Genomic DNA, 18,427 nt, shown 5'->3' with positions numbered 1-18,427 from the left:
TCCCGCCTTGTCAGTGAAGTCCAGGAGAGGAGAACAGAGGCGCTGCCGCAGAGACTGGTCTCCCAGGTCTCTGGCCTGCACCTGGAGCTGGAGAGTTTGCGTTTGCTCGCGGTCAGAGGAGCGGAGGGGGGTGGACGCTGCTGGTCTGGGAGTTGATGGAAACGTACGAGCAGATGGGCGCTTCCTGTGGCTGGGTCTCCACCAGGGAGTAGGCACTGAGCGAGTTCTGGCCTGAGTTTGGGTGCGTCGTGGACGCAGGGAACCCCAGGGCGCCGGGGCCGGCGTTCTCCTTCACAAGCACCTCGGAGGCAGATTCCGGGACCAGCGGGCGGATTGTGGTTCACAGGGGAAAGATTTAGCGCCAAGGCTCTTTCGGCGGAAGGAAGCGGCTTCAGTGACTGTAACTGCGTAGCCGGAACACGCCTCCCTGGCCTGGGAGCTGCAGTGACCAAGGAGAACTGGTTTCTCAAGGAGGATCTCAGTCTGAAGGGCAGGTGCTCAGCGATGCGGATAGTCACTTCTCCATAATCCCAGAATCCAGATCTTTGGCGTTGTTGAGCGCTGCCACAGCCCCCAGCTCGGCGCTCTCGGGGATGGAGCCCAGCACCAGGGACAGTCTGATCCCCGGAGCGTTATCACTGACGTCCTAGATGTCTGCCTTAATGCTGCAGCGCCCCTCCATGGCAGGCGACCCCCATCTTTCCTTTGATGTCAAATTCCTAAAGTATACCGGTTTCCAAATCCAGCCTGCCCAGCAGTGTGACCTCCCTGCTTTTCGGTGCACGGCAAACAGTTGTTAAAACACCCTGGGAAGCTTGGCTGCTGAGTGAACAGGTGATGTGACCCTGTGTCAATGGCGTTGAGTTGCAGCACAAGGGTGCAGGTGGTGCTCTCCAGCAGGCTGACCCTTTAGGCAGACTGATCAAGGAGCGGCGCATGGTCACTGGCGTCCAGAGCAGAGACCCTGAGCTTTCCTAGCCCCGATCGTGGCGCTTTGCTAGCCCGGTTCCGTTCAGAGCTGTTATACCAGGTGATATCGACTTGTTTCTCTCTGTCCAAAGCCCTTCCCAGCAGCAGCTCTGGCACGAGACTCCAATCGCTGCTCATCTTCACTTTCAGAGCAAAGTGATCCTCGGGGCTTTGCAGCCGATGACGGAATTACCGCCGTCGTCAGGATCCCCTGCTTTCTCCAGTGGGATCCGTTGTCCCGGGGACACTGACTCCCTATTCCTAAATCCAATTTTCTTTTCAGAAAGCTGGGAGGATTGTCCTTAACCTCAGCGATCTCCACCTCTGCTCGGTACATTTCCAAGGGAATTTCAATCATGAACTCTTAACTGCATAACGCAGCTAGACCTCAGACCACAAAGCGCTCCCCGGTCAATTGGATCCTTTATAAGCAGAGCCCCGCTTCCCAGATCCACTCGAAAACGCTGCCTGTTCGCCTCACCAGAGACCTGCAGCATGCGAGCCGAGCCGCCAAGGAATCAATATCCCTCATCGAATCTGTTGCTATATTCCTCACAAAGGCACGATGCTGGGATCCCTCTGGGACAGAATATCGAATCTGCCCAGAGATTAAATCCAAATGGCAAAAGAGAAAAAAGAGAGAAACGACTTAGCCTTTTTCCATTTATTGCCCTGGCTTCCATCGCCCATTTCCACGGTTGGCTACTGGATGCACAAGCTGGTCTGGCTGAGGGTGCAGATCCTTAATAATGATAACGGAAAAATCTAACCTGCAGCAGCCAGCGCGAGGTTTCTCTCCCTGCTTCTGCTTTCTCTGCCTTTGCTTGGCCACCGCTGGAAGGGTGACGCTGTACTTTCTGGGGTAGTAGAGTTGATTTCACTCTCATTTCAGCACCTCATTGGCAGACAGCGCCACAAGGACTCAGCCAATAACCACAGCAGAGACGCTCTTAAAGCTACAAGGTCAATTTTTCATTGCTTTTACATATGTAATATTTCCTGCTCCCTGCCTTCAAGACTACAAAATACTGTATTTCCCACCCTATCATTTTCAACACTTTTGTGTTCTTGTGTAGAAACATATGTGCATTAATGTATATGTCTCATAAATTACATATAACACCTGTCACAGAAACGGTAGGCTCTTCTCAGTTCAGGGATTTACCACATTGTTTTATTCCTCATGATCAAACAATTCTAGGGAACTGAAAGCTCCTATGTTATTCTGACCGCACAAGGGTTAATTAGTAAGAACAACGAAAATAATCAACAACACTCAAACTTCTGCCAATTTGTTGCTTACTGAGGTGCAAAATGAATACCATTTCAAGTATTTAAAAAACCCAAAGCAGGTGGATTTAATTCTTGACTTCTCGTCCAAACCAGAGTCTATAGCAAAACCTATCCAACTCATTCAAATGCTGAAAATAACTGAAATATATAATCACGGCCTATTATATACCCAGAGGACAGTCAAGACAAATGTTATACCCCGATCTATTTAAGGGGGAAATAAAATGGCATGGAAAATGAGAAAGACAATGAAATATTATACCACAATCATATAGTCACTGCATTTGTTATTACGTGTTAAAATACAATCACAGAGTGTGTTAGTATGAAATGGTTGGTATTTAGTGTTCTTGAAAGTCCATTCTCTGACCATTATAATAGCTTAAAATTTAAAAAAAGGTAAGAGCCCATGATATGGCACTAATTTCTTACATAACCAGTAACTGCACCAAGAGCAAGTTCCTAGGGACCGTATTTGTTTTCAGAGTCATATTTTTCAGATGAAATCATCATACAAAATTATAATAGCCTAATCAATATAATAACAGGTGCAATTAATTCAGAAATAATGAAGATGTAATACTACACCATGGCAATGAGATGTTGTTCTAAAGTATAGGAGCCAATAGTTTCTTTCTCTGACTCTGAGGCACCTCAGTTCTCACTTACCCATCCACCATATTGATACAAAACCATACTGGGGAGACTCTAAGACTATTTGCAAATCTGCAGAGTGAGGACTGCCCTTATTTCCCACTGACCACATTGAAAGCTGCGGGAGTTCAGCACTTTACACAACTATGAGACCTAAGCACTTGCATAGTGATTGGGAAAAAACATTCGGTTCCAATACAAGATATTTGATCCCTCTCAAAGGTGCAGAGTGAACCTCTCGCCCACATTCTTATTATAAAGTAAAATAAAAACAGCTAAACTAGATTAGCCGAGGAAAAGTTACAATGGGCCTTAGATTAACTTTAGCAGCCTCTGAAGGTTACACACGCGTCTCACAAACCAAGACTTCACCACTAATGTGTATAAAGTCCCAATACCTCCCCCACGGTGGAGCGATTCCATGGTCTCTTGAGGCAGAACACTGAATTAAATATACACTTGTTCAACTTTATTACTTTAATGAGAGATATCCCCGGGATTCCTTTATGCAAACCAAAAGCTAAGGAGCATTTACATCTCGGACATCTACTTCCGGGAAGGCACTGGACAAACTATGACACTTTTCAAAGTCACTTAATTTAGGGAATAAAACGTGTCGGAACGGTGGGGATTAAATGCCAACACAACACACAGGGACATAAAGTCGCTTTGACCGCCACAGCTGCAGCAGACAGGTAAAAGTTTGTATCTATCTCGAGCTGAGAGCTCACCACACATTACCGAATACATGTGAGAGGGCTACATTACCTCGCCGGGAGCCGGACGCCTGCTAGCTGAGCCTATTCTCTGATGATATAATCCGGACTCGCAGTTTTTCACAGTGTTCTGACGGCTCCCAGTGGGGCTGGGAGCGAAGGGCTTTGTGCACAGAAGGTCATTCTGGCGGGAGTCCGTGGTAAGATACACCTGCTGGTAGAAGTTCGGAGGCACATATCCGCCCCGGACAGCGTCTATGCGGGTGAAAGGCCCCGGCGTTCCGTAAAGGGAGCTCCTGGAGGAGCTGAAGATCTCCTTCGATTGCCTCCATTTGTAAAATTTAACAATGCTCACCCCTATCACCGTGACAAAGAAGGCCACGGAGACCAAGATCACAGCCAGGGTTAAATAGAAAGTCAACTGCTTCTTTTTGTCTTGCGTGGGGGACACATCAGTGAGGTCCGTCAGGGCCTCCTTAGCAGTCTCCGCTACGGCTATGGTGATGGTCGCGCTAGAGGACTGGGCTGGCTCCCCATGGTCTTTGACCAAGATGATCAAAGTGTGCTTAGGAGCATCGCTCTCCAGCAGCTGGCGAGCTGTGCTTATCTCCCCGCTGTGCAGTCCCACCGAGAAGAGGCTGGTGTCGGTGGCCTGCAGAAGGATGTAGGAGAGCCAAGCGTTGTATCCCGAGTCCGCATCCCAGGCCACAAGCTTGGTGACCATGTGCCTGGCGCTGACTGTCGGCGAGATCATCTCGAGGCGCAAGGAACTGGCGTTTGGAGGCGGGTATAAGATGCTGGGCGCGTTGTCATTCAGGTCCGTAACAAACACAGTGACAGTGAGCTTGGTGGATAGCGCCGGGAGGCCGCCATCGCGGACATGCACTGTCATTCTGAACTCCATGATGTCTTCGTGGTCCAGGGAGATCAGGGCACAAATGGTGCCGTTCTCCGGACTGATAGAGAAATACCTGCCAACCACATTGGCCGAGGGGCTGTTTTCCAGGATGGAGAAGGAGAGGCGAGAGTTCTGGTTCAGGTCTGGATCCCAGGCACTTACGTTAAATATTGGCGCGCCGGGGAGGTTGTTTTCCGCCACATACACCTGGTAGGAGAGCTGAGGTGATTTGGGGGGGTTGTCGTTGATATCTGACACTTGCACTAGTATCTGGCTTTCCGCCCAGAGCGAAGGCGATCCCGAGTCCCTGGCGGTGACGGTGATGTTATACTCAGACACAAGTTCCCGATCCAAAGCTGCTTTGGTTTTCAAACTGTAGTAATTCTTCAGGGAGGAACTGAGTGTGAAAGGGATGCCCATGGGCAAAAAGCAGTTTACCAGGCCGTTATCTCCAGAATCCAGGTCAGTGACGCTTAGCAAAGCTATCACTGTTCCTGGGGCGGCGTCTTCAGGCACTGGGCTGTATACGGACGTCACTGTGATCTCAGGGGCGTTGTCATTTACATCAATGATTTCCACCAGTGCTTTGCAATGAGCCACTCCCGGATTAGAGCCCTTGTCTTTAGCTTGTATGTAAATCTCATAAAAAACCGTTTCTTCGTAATCCAGGAGCCCTTTGACCCTCAGTTCTCCAGTAGCAGAGTCCAGAGCAAAGAGTTCTCTCACTTTGGCAGGGGTGTGACTACTAAAGGAGTAAACTATATCTCCATTGGGTCCCGCATCCAAATCAAAGGCGCTGGTTTTGACCACCAGAGTGTCTGTCTGGGTGTTCTCCCTTACGCTCGCCCGGTAGGTAGTCTGGTTAAAGACCGGGGCATTATCATTCGAGTCTAGAACATCAATGTGGATGTGCACACTGGCAGATCTCGGAGGGCTCCCCCCATCCACCGCTGTGAGGACCAGCTGCAGTTCTGGTTGCTCCTCCCTGTCTAGCTCCTTTTCCAGCACCAGTTCCGCATATTTGCTGCCATCCCCTCGCGTCTTCACATTTAACACAAAATGCTGGTTGGCGCTGAGGTGGTAGGTCTGCAAAGAGTTACTCCCCACATCCGGGTCTTGCGCGCTCTCTAGTGGGAAGCGCGCTCCAGGCGCCACTGACTCACTGACTTCCAGTCTCATTAGGCTGGACGGGAAAGCTGGGTCGTTGTCATTGATGTCCTGGATCTCCACGACAGCGCTGTAGAGCTCCAGCGGGTTCTCCAGCACAATCTCAAAGCCCAAGGTGCACGGAGACAGAGTCCCGCAGAGTTCCTCCCGGTCTATCCGCTCCTTCACAAACAACATCCCGCTCTTCAGATCTGCCTCAAAGTACCTCTTGCTGCCTCCAGACACCACCCGGAGCCTGCGATCCGGCAGCCGCTTGAGCTCCAAGCCCAGATCAGCTACCACATTCCCCACCCCGGAGCCTTTTTGCGTTTCCTCGGGTATGGCATAGCGAATTGCTGCGGAAGCCCACTCCGAAACGCCAGACAGTAACAACAAACTAAGTACTTGCCATTCAGTTACCCAGCGGCTCCTTCCAGCAGCGCGTTTCATGTCACTGTCGGGCAGCTACTTAACCAGGCGTTTGCACAGTCTATTTCCCTTAAAAATCCTCAGCTCGTCCCTTCATAGCGAGACCTGGTGAGTCCCGGGACTGGGCTGTGTGGCTGAGACTCGGGCATTGCTTTCCGGCACAGCACTCCCTCCCGCTAGGCTCACACTGTCTCTGCCTCATCCCGGTTCACAGCAGAAAGGGCCGCCAGATCCCCAGCTCCTTCATTGGCCAACAGCGGCACACAGAGTCCCAGCCAATAACTACACGGAGAAATGCTCCAGCAGGCTCCCTACTATTGCGCGTGCGCAGTCGAATTTGCTTTGTCTAACTTGTCACATCGCAACCCAGCGTTCATGGAAACGCGGTGTCACAGTTAAGGTTTAATACAAAACTAAACACTTCAGAAGAAAACGCATTTACCCAGGTACACGGGAATTTGGGATTTAAGTGGTTTCGCACTTCTGTGTATGTCCTAAGAAGGCACATTTCCTAGATCCATAACACATCGTATCATAGCTCTGAAAGCCAAGGAAATATTCTCCTCCTACTCCTACATGCTGATCTCCCACTGACATCGTTGGGATCAAAACAAAAGAACACACACACGTCCTTTACTTAAACTAGTATCAGGGGCTAGCCTGTTAGTCTGTATCCACAAAAACAAGAAGTCCTGTGCCACCTTAAAGACCAACAGATTTTTTTGAGCATAAGCTTTCGTGGGTAAAAACCCCACTTCTTCAGATGCATGGAGTGAAAATGGAGGTAATTTTCACTCCATGCATCTGAAGAAGTGGGGTTTTTACCCACGAAAACTTATGCTCAAATAAATATGCTTGTCTTTAAGGTGCCACCGGACTCCTTGTTGTTTTTACTTAAACTAGATATCTCATCAGAGAACCCAACAAAAAAAAAAAAAAAAGCCAAACAAAAAAAGACATGTCAGCCTAACCTCATAGGGCTATTTTTCCAGGTGGGACAGAAAACCACATGCAGGCAGCAGCGAAGGGTAAAAATAAGCAGGGGCGAGGAAGTGAACCAAAGCGTTTGTGGTGCGCAGAAGACAGGTCCGCTTATAACAAGGAACGAGAGACGCCAGTAGTAACGGAGCGTGGGGTTGAGTGGTCGCTAACGGGTGTGTGCAGGGCAGGGAAAGGAGAGGAGCAAGTGGCTTACGAGTTGGAAAGGGCAGTGGGACGCCACAGAGAAGCGGAGTGGGGTGGGGAGGGAAGAGAGGCAGCAGAACTCTCATTACAGTCACAGCAGTGGGGACATGAAGAACCAGTGAGAGCAACTGCTGTAGCGCTGAAGGTGATCCATTGTGAACACATTCCTCGCCTTTGCCTGTCTCTGAATTGGAAGTGGAAATGGATCAATATTATCGTACATGCTATTTGAGCATCTTTTCGAAGCGGTTTCAAAGAGGAACGTCTTAACTGAGCTCCTGTCCCTCCCCTTTCTCGGATGACCTCGCCCCATTGCGTCTTCCGGAGGGCTCTGCAGATTTTAGTTCGAATGGCGCGCTTGCTTTGAACACCACATGATTTGACTGTCAACAAACCAGCAACTACCACGTGGATAGGAGGATAATAACGGTAATGATGGGCCAAATTCTACAAAGGGTCTCGCACTGGACGCTCACTTTGACTTTAGGAAGCCAGTCACCGTTCATAGCCAAGAGCATCAACCGGCCCAATAGTCACTATGATTCTCATCTCCTCCCATTGGTCTCTCCGTAAATTACCATTTCTGAGCTACACAGGACACCAGAACATAGGCGTCTAGGAGACGTTCCTAGCACCTGCCCTACCCCCTTCGTTCCAGACAGTTATAATCACAGGACAAACAATACAGCAAACCGAGGTGAAGACTATTAGGCAAGCCCACAAAAACGCAGAGATTCCTATTTAACTATCCCGACATGAATTAGGAGGAAAGATTAAAGGAACTAACTGATTTAGCCTGAATAAGGGCAGGAGGAGTGATCACTCCAGTAGAAAAGAAAGCTAGCTTAAAACTGCAAGGAGAAATGCCCGTAAAAGGGGGGCATACCTTGCAGCTGATATCTGTCCTCTCTAGTGCTCTCGGTCTATCTATAAACCTTAGGTTTTCCATTAGCTTCCGTCATTCTACTACCCAAGAGGTAAAGTCATCCGCCAAGGGTGAAGAGAGCCAGAAGCATAGTCACTGAATATCGGATTTGCGTTCAGAGCACTGTGCTCCGGTAAGGTGTTGGATAAAGGGCTGTAAATAGCCTAAAAGCACCTCCACACGTGGAGGTGGGAAGCAGCTGGCCCCGTACAAATCAAAGCAATCATTCGGTAAACTGGACCGAGCAGTGGAATGGGTATTGCAGAAAGCGGGGTTGTGCAAAACTGCAACCGTGTAACTGCAGAGCTGTGGGATCTTATGGCAATGTCACACTTATCACCCATGGCGCACATACAGCATTAAGCAGTAGGCAGGCACCTCAGGTCTGGCTGGCAGCTTTCATCATGTGGGTACTTGGCAGTTGACCCTGGCTTATTTAGTTTATGCTTCTGTTGCCTGTGAAGCCCACACCCAGGGATGAGCAGATGGGAGCCTGCTGTTCTACCTTCTGACCAGACCCTCTTTTCTGGGTTCCATGCCCCTTTTCTGTGGGCGCACCAGCTGTGTGCATCTGTCATACTGAACTGGTCACACTTTACTCCCAAAGAGAAGCTACAAATCATCCCTCTTTTCATGTAGGCTATCCTTCTTTGGCGGATAAGGTATATTACCTTTTCTTTTTTTCTTGTCTACTTGCCATTAAACTGAGGGGATGATTGGACCAAAACTTCTGAGATGAGGATCATTCCATTAATATTCAAAGGCGATTGTATCCGAAGGAAAAGGTCTGCGTAAACTGGCCATTAGGAGTAAATAATACATTAAAAAAGAAAAGAAAAAAAGGGTGGGGAAGGAGGATGAATTCAATGGGGAAAACGAAGAGAAAATCCCTGCCAGACAAGGAGAATTTAAAGTGGAATCCTTTGCTTATTGAGGTAATCATGGCAAATTATTTGAAAGCCATTCAGGGTGAGTTTAAGGACTGTATATAAGGAGTAAGATGCAAAAAATATACCTCACAACATTTTCAACTGCATAGACCTTAATAAGGAAGATCCACTCATGTAACCCCAAACTCCCAATCCCCCACTCATGCCCACCAATTTCCATCTCAACTCTAACTGCCAGTCCTCTATTTGCCTTTGTCAGACAGAGCATCTGGTTTCCTCACTTAAATCCTGACCAACATAACACATTCGAAATCTACTGGTGTAGAGTGGGTGTCAGATATTTGGGCTAGATAATCTAATTCAGCTGTTCTCAAACTGTGAGCTGGGTCCCCAAAGTGGGTCACGACCCTGTTTTAATGGGGTCACCAGGGTTGGCTTTAGACTTGCTGAGGCCTTTGGCTGACACCAAAAGTCCGAGTCCCACCACCCAGGGCTGAAGCCAAAGCCTGAGGGCTTCAGCCCTGGACAGCAGGGCTCAGGTTACAGCCCCCACTCACCTAGGGCTGAAGCTCTCAAGCTTTGGCTTCACGCCCCTCCACCAGGGGGTCGAGGCTCGGGCTTCAGCTTTGGCAACCCTGCCCAGGGACAGAGGGGCTCGGGCTTTGGTCCCTCTTCCTGGGATCGTGTAGTAATTTTTGTTGTCAGAAGGGGGTTGTGGTGCAATGAAGTCTGAGAAACCCTGATCTAATTCAATAGGCCACTTGCAAATTGATTAACCCCATCATGATACACCAGGTGCACCAGGATCATGTTACTGTGCTACCACATTTTTGACCAAATTAATCTCTGGCTGCCTTTTTTGTTTATTTTGATATGGTATTTTTGATAACAATACTTTGTGATTTTATTGTCTCATATTGAGTGAGTAAGTTTAATCATCTGTCAGAACAGAATTACTGTAAGTAATACAATTAGTACCCAATTAGTACAATACAATTAGTACCCAAAACTGCAACATGTAATTATGTAATCATGATACTGCAAAAAATAAAATAAAATAAACCTGAGCAGAAAATGTGCTGTACAAAGGGCATGATAAATAAACATTAAAGTTTTGGCCATTTCCAATGTATTTTTCACAAATTACTTTACATCACAGAACTAATCAGTAATGAGCAGCCCTCAGCAGACCCAGAATGAATGCAATTCTAGATGTTCATTGGCTTATCTGAACCTTATCTAAACTATTTGGATCTCTTTAGGCTGCAAAATTTGGCTGGAAATTTACACCTGGTAAAATGGATATGAAATGCTACCAATACTGTCACCAATGCAAATGACCAATGCAAAGGTCAGGACAACAGAGGATCAGGTCCCTTGTGCTCATAGACTTTCACATGTGCTTTCAATTCCAGGCCTGAACAGAAAGCCGAAGTGAAAAAAAAACTATCTACATATTTCAAAAGCTTTAAAAAGCTTTAGCATTCATTTTGTTTTAAACATGGGTGATGGATGAGGATGTTAGTTTGCCCACACTTGTTCAGCTATTCTCTTTAATACCTGCAAATCTGTTTTGAGCATTAAATTCTGCCAAAAGTGCATGAAGCCACTTGAGAGATTTTGATCACAAATACATTTGTTCCGTTCTCACTATAAAGTGAACAAACTGATATTTAAAAAAAATCTGTAACTTCCCCACCATCACACACACAAACACAAAAAATTAGTCACCCTTTTATGGGAAGTTTATGTTGGGAGTGTATTTTTACTACTGACATGAAAACACTTGGAAACAAGGTGTCTAATGGAAATGATGCACCTTTAACTCTGGAAGGATTACCTGCCACAGGTATTTTATGGTCCTATGTACAAATTTTTACAATAGTCTGTTCATTGTCATTCTTCCCTGAAAGAGACAGTCAACTACTGTATTGACATCTTCATTTTTCTTACTGTAATCTACCTCTGTCTCTTCTAGTTATACTCACATCCTTTCTTACAGGCCTCTCTGCAGACAACTTGCTGTTATTTCCTCCCCCCCCCCCCCAAGATGACTTAAGAGAGAGAGAACCACAGTCACCCTTTTCAAAGTAGACTTGAATGTTCTCACCATTTTTCTGCTCTGGTACAAAAGATTTAGATGGTACCTCAAGTAAAATTGATGCTGGAAACAGCAAAATATTCTGACTTTATAGAAACACCTTTAACTACTTTTCAAGCATATTTATGGCAATTTCTTGACTTTTATTTACTGAATAACAATTTTCATTTCCAATGTATATACTGCAATTCTGAAAAAGCACCTTTAATCTTAATATATATATACACAAAAAGAACAATTATTCAGTAGCTTTTCTACATAATATCTGTAGAAGCAATAAGAAGATGACAGAACAGTGGAAGTATTTCATATAATTATGGTTTATACCTGTCAGGGTTCCTTCCCCACTCTGAACTCTAGGGTACAGATGTGGGGACCCGCATGAAAGACCGCCTAAGCTTATTCTTACCAGCTTAGGTTAAAAACTTCCCCAAGCTACAAACTTTGCCTTGTCTTTGAATAGTATGCTGCCACCACCAAGTGTTTTAAACAAAGAACAGGGAAAGAGACCACTTGGAGACATCTCCCCCGCCCCCGAAATATCCCCCCAAGCCCTACACACCCCCTTTCCTGGGGAGGCTTGAGAATAAGATCCTAAGCAATTGGTTACAAAATCATCACAGACCCACCGAACCCCTGGATCTTGGAACAATGGAAAAATCAGTCAGATTCTTAAAAGAAGGATTTTATTTAAAAAGAAAATAAAGGTAAAAATCATCTCTGTAAAATCAGGGTAGAAAATACTTGACAGGATATTCAGATTCAAAACACAGAGGATCCCCCTCTGGGCAAAACCTTAAAGTTACAGAAAACAGGAATAAATCTCCCTCTTAACACAGGGAAAATTCACATAAAACAAAAGATAAACTAATCCACCTTGCCTGGCTTACCTGTACCGGTTCCAATATTGGAGACTTGGATTAGGATGGGTTGGAGAAGATGGATTTCTGTCTGGCCTCTTTCAGTCCCAAGAGAGAACAACCACGTAAACAAAGAGCACAAAAAAAAGCCTTCCCCCCACCCAAGATTTGACTGTATCTTGTCCCCTTATTGGTCCTTTGGGTCAGGTGCCAGCCAGGTTAGCTGAGCTTCTTAAGCCTTTACAGGTAACAGGATGTTGCCTCTGGCCAGGAGGGATTTTATAGCACTGTATACAGAAAGGTAGTTACCCTTTCCTTTATATTTATGACACTCTTTTATTAAATGCATAATCACAATATTTCAAAAGTCTGTATTTTGATTGAATGAGGGAGGTGAGCTCTAATTCTTTCCAGTAGAAAACCCCATTCTCAACGTTCTTTATCTCTATTTCTCATTTAAGTTTCTAAGCTCCTGAAAGTCTATCATTTGTGCTAGCAAGAGGAAGAGAAGTCTAATTGTACAAATTACCTATAGATGAGAAAGCATGCCATCCCAGACCTCAGTACAAGCTCACATATTAGAACACCAGCTGAACATATCTTTCCTGCTCACTGTGCCATTGTGAAGATATTTTGGTAGCTGGATATCTGTAATACAGAAGCTTAGTGGGGACACAGCGGTATGTTTATATAAATCTGCCACATAAAATGACTTCATAAGTCTTTGCTACCATCTAGGGCGCATACCGTATTTTCATAAATACCAGCTTTATTTTAACAGAATCATAGAATCATAGAACCATAGGGTTAGAAGGGGCCGCAAGGGTCATCTAGTCTAACCCCCTGCCAAGATGCAGGATTTGTTGAGTCTAAACCATCCAAAACAGGCGGCGATCTAGCCTCGTTTTGAAAACCTCTAGTGAAGGAGCTTCCACAACCTCTCCAGGCAGTGTGTTCCATTATCCTACTGTTCTTATCATTAGGAAATTTTTATTGAGATTTAATTTAAATCTGTTATTGTGGAGTTTGAACCCATTGCCTCTTGTCCTACCCTTTGTGGCAAAAGAGGACAACTTTTCTCCATCTTTTTATGGCAGCCTTTCTAGAATTTGAAGACCGCTATCATGTTCCCCCTTAATCTCCTCTTATCCTAGCTAACCATACTCAGTTCCTTCAGCCTTTGCTCAGATGGCTTGCATTCCATCCCTTTGATCATATTTGTCCCTTGCCTCTGGGTCCTTTCCAGTTTCTCTACATCCTTTCTATACACTGGTGACCAAAACTGGACACAGTACTCCAGCTAAGGCCTAACCAGCACCCAATAGAGCTGTACTATCACCTCCCATGACTTGCATGCTATGCCTCTGTTAATGCAACCCAAAATTGCATTTGCTTTTTTTGCAACAGCATCACATTGTTGACTCATGCTGATGCTGTGATCCACCAGAACTCCCAGATCCTTTTCAGTAGTACTGCTGCCAAGCCAGTTATCCCACATTCTGTATTGGTGCATTTGGTTTTTCTTCCCTGAGTATAGCACCTTATATGCATCTGTGTTGAATTTCCTTTCTTGTTTATAGCTCAGTTCTCCAGTTTGTCAAGATCCCATTGAATTTTATCTCTATCATCTAAAGTGTTTGCAGTCCCCTAGCTTTATGTCATCTGCAAATTTGATCAGCATGCTTTCTATTCCTATATCCAGGTCATTAATAAAGATGTTAAATAACACAGGACCCAGAACAGAGCCCAGTGGAACCACACTTGAGACCCCCTTCCAATCTGACATCATTCCATTCATAGCTACTCTTTGTTTGCCGTTGCTTAACCAATTATGTATCCACTTAATGATAGTTCAGCCAGCCCCACATTTCTCCTGCTTTCTTATCAGACTGTCATGTGGCACTGTGTCAAAAGCCTTGCTAAAGCCCAGGTATATTATGTCCACTGCATTCCCTTTTAACATTTTCATCAAAGCCATCATCACAATTGACTCTAACTGACACATTTGGCAGAATCAGCAAGCAAGACAAGTCCAGACAGAGCCATGGAGACAAAATTACCCTTTCATCCCCAGATGTGCTCCTCCAGTTCGCAGCTGGAGCACATTGATGGATACAGCATGGGGAGGGAGGGGCAATGTCCATTTCTGCTGCCCTGGGTCTGAGGATGAAAAGAGGATTTGAGTCTCCAAGACTGTTGTTAAGCACCTTTCACAAGAACTACATTCTGTTCAAAATTGTAAAAGGTAAATACGTTCAAAACCACAGAAACTAAAATTCTAGCTGAAACAGACAGTGCTTTTTTTTTTTTTTTTGCAATATTCAGCGAAGACGGGAATACATAATACAACACAAATATAGATAGTATCACAAAGAGGAGGGCGGTCAAGAGTCTTCATTTAAGGACACCCGAAGTAAAGGGAATACATTTAGAAAGTTAATCTCAGGTTAAATATTAGAAAAAATACTAATACGTGTAAGAAAGTCAAGGTGGGTGAGGTAATAACTTGTAGAGGATCAGCTTCTGTTGGTGACAGAGATAAGGTTTCCAGTGTATGTAAGATCCGAAGACAGTCTCTCTCACCAACAGAAGCTGGTCCAATAAACGATATTACCCCACTCACCTTATCTCTCTAATATCCTGGGCCCAACATGGCTACAACATCACTGCATTACAACAATATAGTTAGTATAAGGACATTTGAAACAATCTGCTAAAGTAGATTGTGGAATTATGTCATCTGGAGATGTTCAAGGCTGTCATAAGACACATCTAAAATACGGATGCTGCAGGGAAAATATTGGCACAATACGGGGGAATGGTCTAACCTACCATAGTTCCCTTCGGAGTCGAATAATTCCCTGACTGCAGACTTTCCACCACTAGAGACTGAAAGTGTCTGAAGTAGTAGTTGGTCCCATACAACAAATAAACTCTGACGTATTCTTCATTGAAAATACTCAAAATAGTAAAATAGTCCATGAAAATGTTTTCCATAAAGGACACTGAGAGCTTTCCATATATTCTGAGAATGGAAACATTCACTTCTCCAATATCATAATGCAGATGATGCTGATCAGAATGAAACTGAAAAGTTTCACAGGATTTTCACTATTAACTCTTAGAACAGGTGTTTATGAGGTAAAACTTGGTTCTATTTGCAGTCTACATACTTGCTGCAGAACTACAGGGAAGCACTACCCAGGAACCCTTAGATTATTGGTAGAAATATTCTCTACGTTAGCAAGACTTGCATTGCAGGAAGGTGTCTCACCTGTGCCTGGCTGTCAGAGCTGAGGTTTCCCCTGCCAGAGTCATTCCCCATGCCAGAATCCTCAGCAGAAAGGAGAATGTCGGTCAAAGCCGGTTTGAGAAAGGTGAACTCCTTCTGCCCCGAATCGGCAGCTAAGCACATCTCGTAAGAATAGGGTAACTGCAAAGTCCCATTGCTGTAGTTGCAGGAGAATTTGGGGTCGAGACTAGAATAAAGATCCGGATTGTAAGATCCAAAAACTGGGGGAGTTCTAGGTCTCCGACGTTTAAAAATTAAAACCGATATCGCTGTAAAAAGGAATAAAAACGAAATCAAAGCTAGAGCTACCACCAAAATAACAGTAAAGCCAGACTGAGAGGCCGAGTCACCCGATTGGTCGCTCATTTCCGGAAGAGCCTCTTGGAAGTTCTCGGCAAACACCAGGTTGAGAGTCACTGTGGCGGACAGAGGCGGCTGCCCGTTGTCCTTCACCAGGGTGACCAGCCTGTGCTTCACAGCATCTCTGTCCGCAAAGGCGCGGGCTGTCCGGATCTCCCCGCTCTGCAGCCCCATGCTGAAGAGCGACGGGTCCGTGGCCTGGAGCACGTGGTAGGAGAGCCAGGCATTGTATCCCGAGTCAGCATCCACCGCCACCACCTTAGTCACCAGATAACCTGCCTCGGACGAGCGAGGCACCATCTCGAACAAGGCGGAGCCATCGGCTCCGAGAGAAGGGTACAGGATGCGAGGGGCGTTATCATTCTGATCCACAATAAACACCCTGACGGTGACATTGCTGCTGAGAGGCGGGGACCCGCCGTCTTGGGCCTTTACTTGCAGCTCAAACTCCCGGAATTGCTCGTAGTCGAAGGAGCGCTGCGCATAGATCACTCCGGTCTGGGAGTTAATGGAGATATAGGAGGAGAGAGGCACCTCTTCGAGGTTGCTGCTCAGGAAGGAGTAAGTGACTCGGGCGTTCCGGTCCAGATCCCGGTCTGAGGCTTTTACACTGAAAATAGAGGCCCCCGAGGGATTGTTCTCTGGCACATAGGCGGTGTAGGAAGGTTTCTCAAAGACAGGGGCGTTGTCATTGATATCCGAGATCTGCAACAGGATGGTTTTCTGGGTGGAGAGTGGGGGAGAACCTTTGTCTGTGGCGGTGATTGTGATATTGTACTCCGGGGTCCTTTCCCTGTCCAGGGTGCTGTCTGTGAGGAGCTTGTAGTAGTTATTAGAGGACGATATTATTTTAAACGGCAACTCATCTTGGAAATGACAAAACACGATCCCGTTATCCCCAGAATCTTGATCGATTACATTGATCAGAGCTATCACTGTCCCAGGCACTGAGTCTTCGAGGATGGCGCTGGCCAGGGATGCGAGTGTCACCTCGGGGGCATTGTCGTTCTCATCAAGAACCTCGAACTTCACTTCGCAGTGTGTCGCTAGTCCGCCTCCATCCTTTGCTTCTACCACCAGGGTGTAGTCACGTGTCTCCTCAAAGTCCAAGGGCTCCTTTAGGGTGATTTCCCCGGTTTCTGGATCCAGCCTGAATTTCTGACGGGCCTTTTCTGGAATATTGCTGAAGATGTAACTGATCTGAGCATAGGAACCTTCATCGTTGTCGGTGGCTTTAACCTGAAGCACTAAGGAGCCCGTCGGTGCATTTTCCCTTAGGCTGACTTTGTAGAGCTCCTGAGTGAAGATGGGGGGGTTGTCATTGGCGTCGGTGACATTAATCCATAGCTGGGCGGTCCCAGTTCTCTGCGGCTCTCCCCCATCCACAGCCGTGAGGATCAAGTGAAGGCTGCGCTGGCTTTCCCGGTCCAGTGGTTTCTGCAGCACTAAATCTGCATATTTATTGCCATCCCGGCTCTCTTTGACTTCCAGGATGAAATCCTGATTGGGGCTCAGCTGGTAACTCTGCAGAGAATTCACCCCAACGTCAGGGTCTTCAGCATTTCCCAGGAGAAAGCGAGCACCTGGTAAAGTAGATTCACTCATCTCTAGTTTGATATTATCTTTTAAGAAACGCGGGGCATTATCGTTAATGTCCTGGATCGCGACATTTATGTGGAAAACATTCAAGGGATTTTCCAGCACAGTCTCGAAATTTATGACGCAGAGTTGAGATGTCCCGCAAATCTCTTCCCGGTCTATCCTGTCATTCACATAGACGTTGCCACTTTCTCCATTCACGCGGAAGTATTGCTTTTTAACTGCAGAGAGAACACGGAGCTTCCGGTTGGGCAGTTCTCTCACACTCAGCCCCAAATCCTTGGCGAGATTCCCCACAAGGGAACCTTTCGCCATTTCCTCGGGAATTGAATAACGGATCTGCTCCGAGACCGCGCCCCAGAACAAAGCGAATAGGAAGAGAAACAGCAGTACCTGCCGTGTGACTGCCCGATTCGGCTCTCTGATTTCCATCCCGTCTCTGTCAACTTTACTCTCTCCTCTCTTGCTTTATTTTGATTACTTTAGTTGTTTCGAAATCCCGTCAGGTTGAAGTAATCCGCGGTAAGGAAGAGTAAATATAGCTCCGATTGTCTGCTTAAGGGTACATTGTGCTCCGAGGAGATTCCTTTTCATAGAGAGACAGTGACTGTCTCCCTGCAGTTTCCTCTGCGATCTGCGTTGTGTGATGGAGCAATCGCTGCGCAGGAGGCTCCGATGGATCTCCGGCCCCAGCCCTGGCTCCGCATTGGCCAACAGCGGCACTCTGAGTCTCAACGGGAGTACTGCAATAGCAGTGATCTTATCACTGCACCAACACAGCTCTAGCGACTATAATGAAAGAATCCCCCCTTGCTAAACACTATATTCTAAATCTATAGCCTTGTAACATTGCCAGACGTGAACAGTTGCGTCCCAGTTGACTGTGGACTTCATGTTTTTTTTGTGTGTGAGTTTATATATAAACTCAATTTAGAGTATACCAAACCGCTATTTTACGGGGAATGGAATAATGGAACAGTACGAAGGGTGACTGTGCACATCTTTATATACACAGGACTATTATTGAGAAGAGGAAAGAACGTTCCAGCAGTTACAGTTGTTTCCACATATGGAATCACAATTCCCACACACCCAGATTTCTGTGAGCGC

At 46.3% G+C, this 18,427-nt stretch overlaps 1 protein-coding gene and 1 pseudogene across 4 annotated transcripts in view; both read right to left on the bottom strand.

Moving 5' to 3' along the window:
* The window catches only part of LOC144269650 (protocadherin gamma-A11-like), a 347,802-nt gene that overhangs the window by 51,833 nt on the left and 277,542 nt on the right, over nt 1-18,427 (bottom strand). Inside the window, exon 1 of one of the 4 annotated variants that reach the window (XM_077825473.1) lies at nt 3,685-6,166. The exons of the other annotated variants lie outside the window; for them this stretch is intronic. Coding sequence (XP_077681599.1) covers nt 3,685-6,126 — 2,442 coding nt within the window. The 5' untranslated portion in view covers nt 6,127-6,166. Of the gene's footprint in view, nt 1-3,684; nt 6,167-18,427 lie in introns of those variants that run through there. 4 annotated transcript variants of the gene reach the window in all.
* LOC144269129 (protocadherin gamma-B5 pseudogene) lies at nt 15,302-17,749 on the bottom strand (annotated as a pseudogene).

The sequence above is a fragment of the Eretmochelys imbricata genome, chromosome 8 (genome assembly GCF_965152235.1).
Source record: "Eretmochelys imbricata isolate rEreImb1 chromosome 8, rEreImb1.hap1, whole genome shotgun sequence".
Classification (NCBI taxonomy): domain Eukaryota; kingdom Metazoa; phylum Chordata; order Testudines; family Cheloniidae; genus Eretmochelys; species Eretmochelys imbricata.
This window is presented reverse-complemented; position numbering and strand designations above follow the sequence as displayed.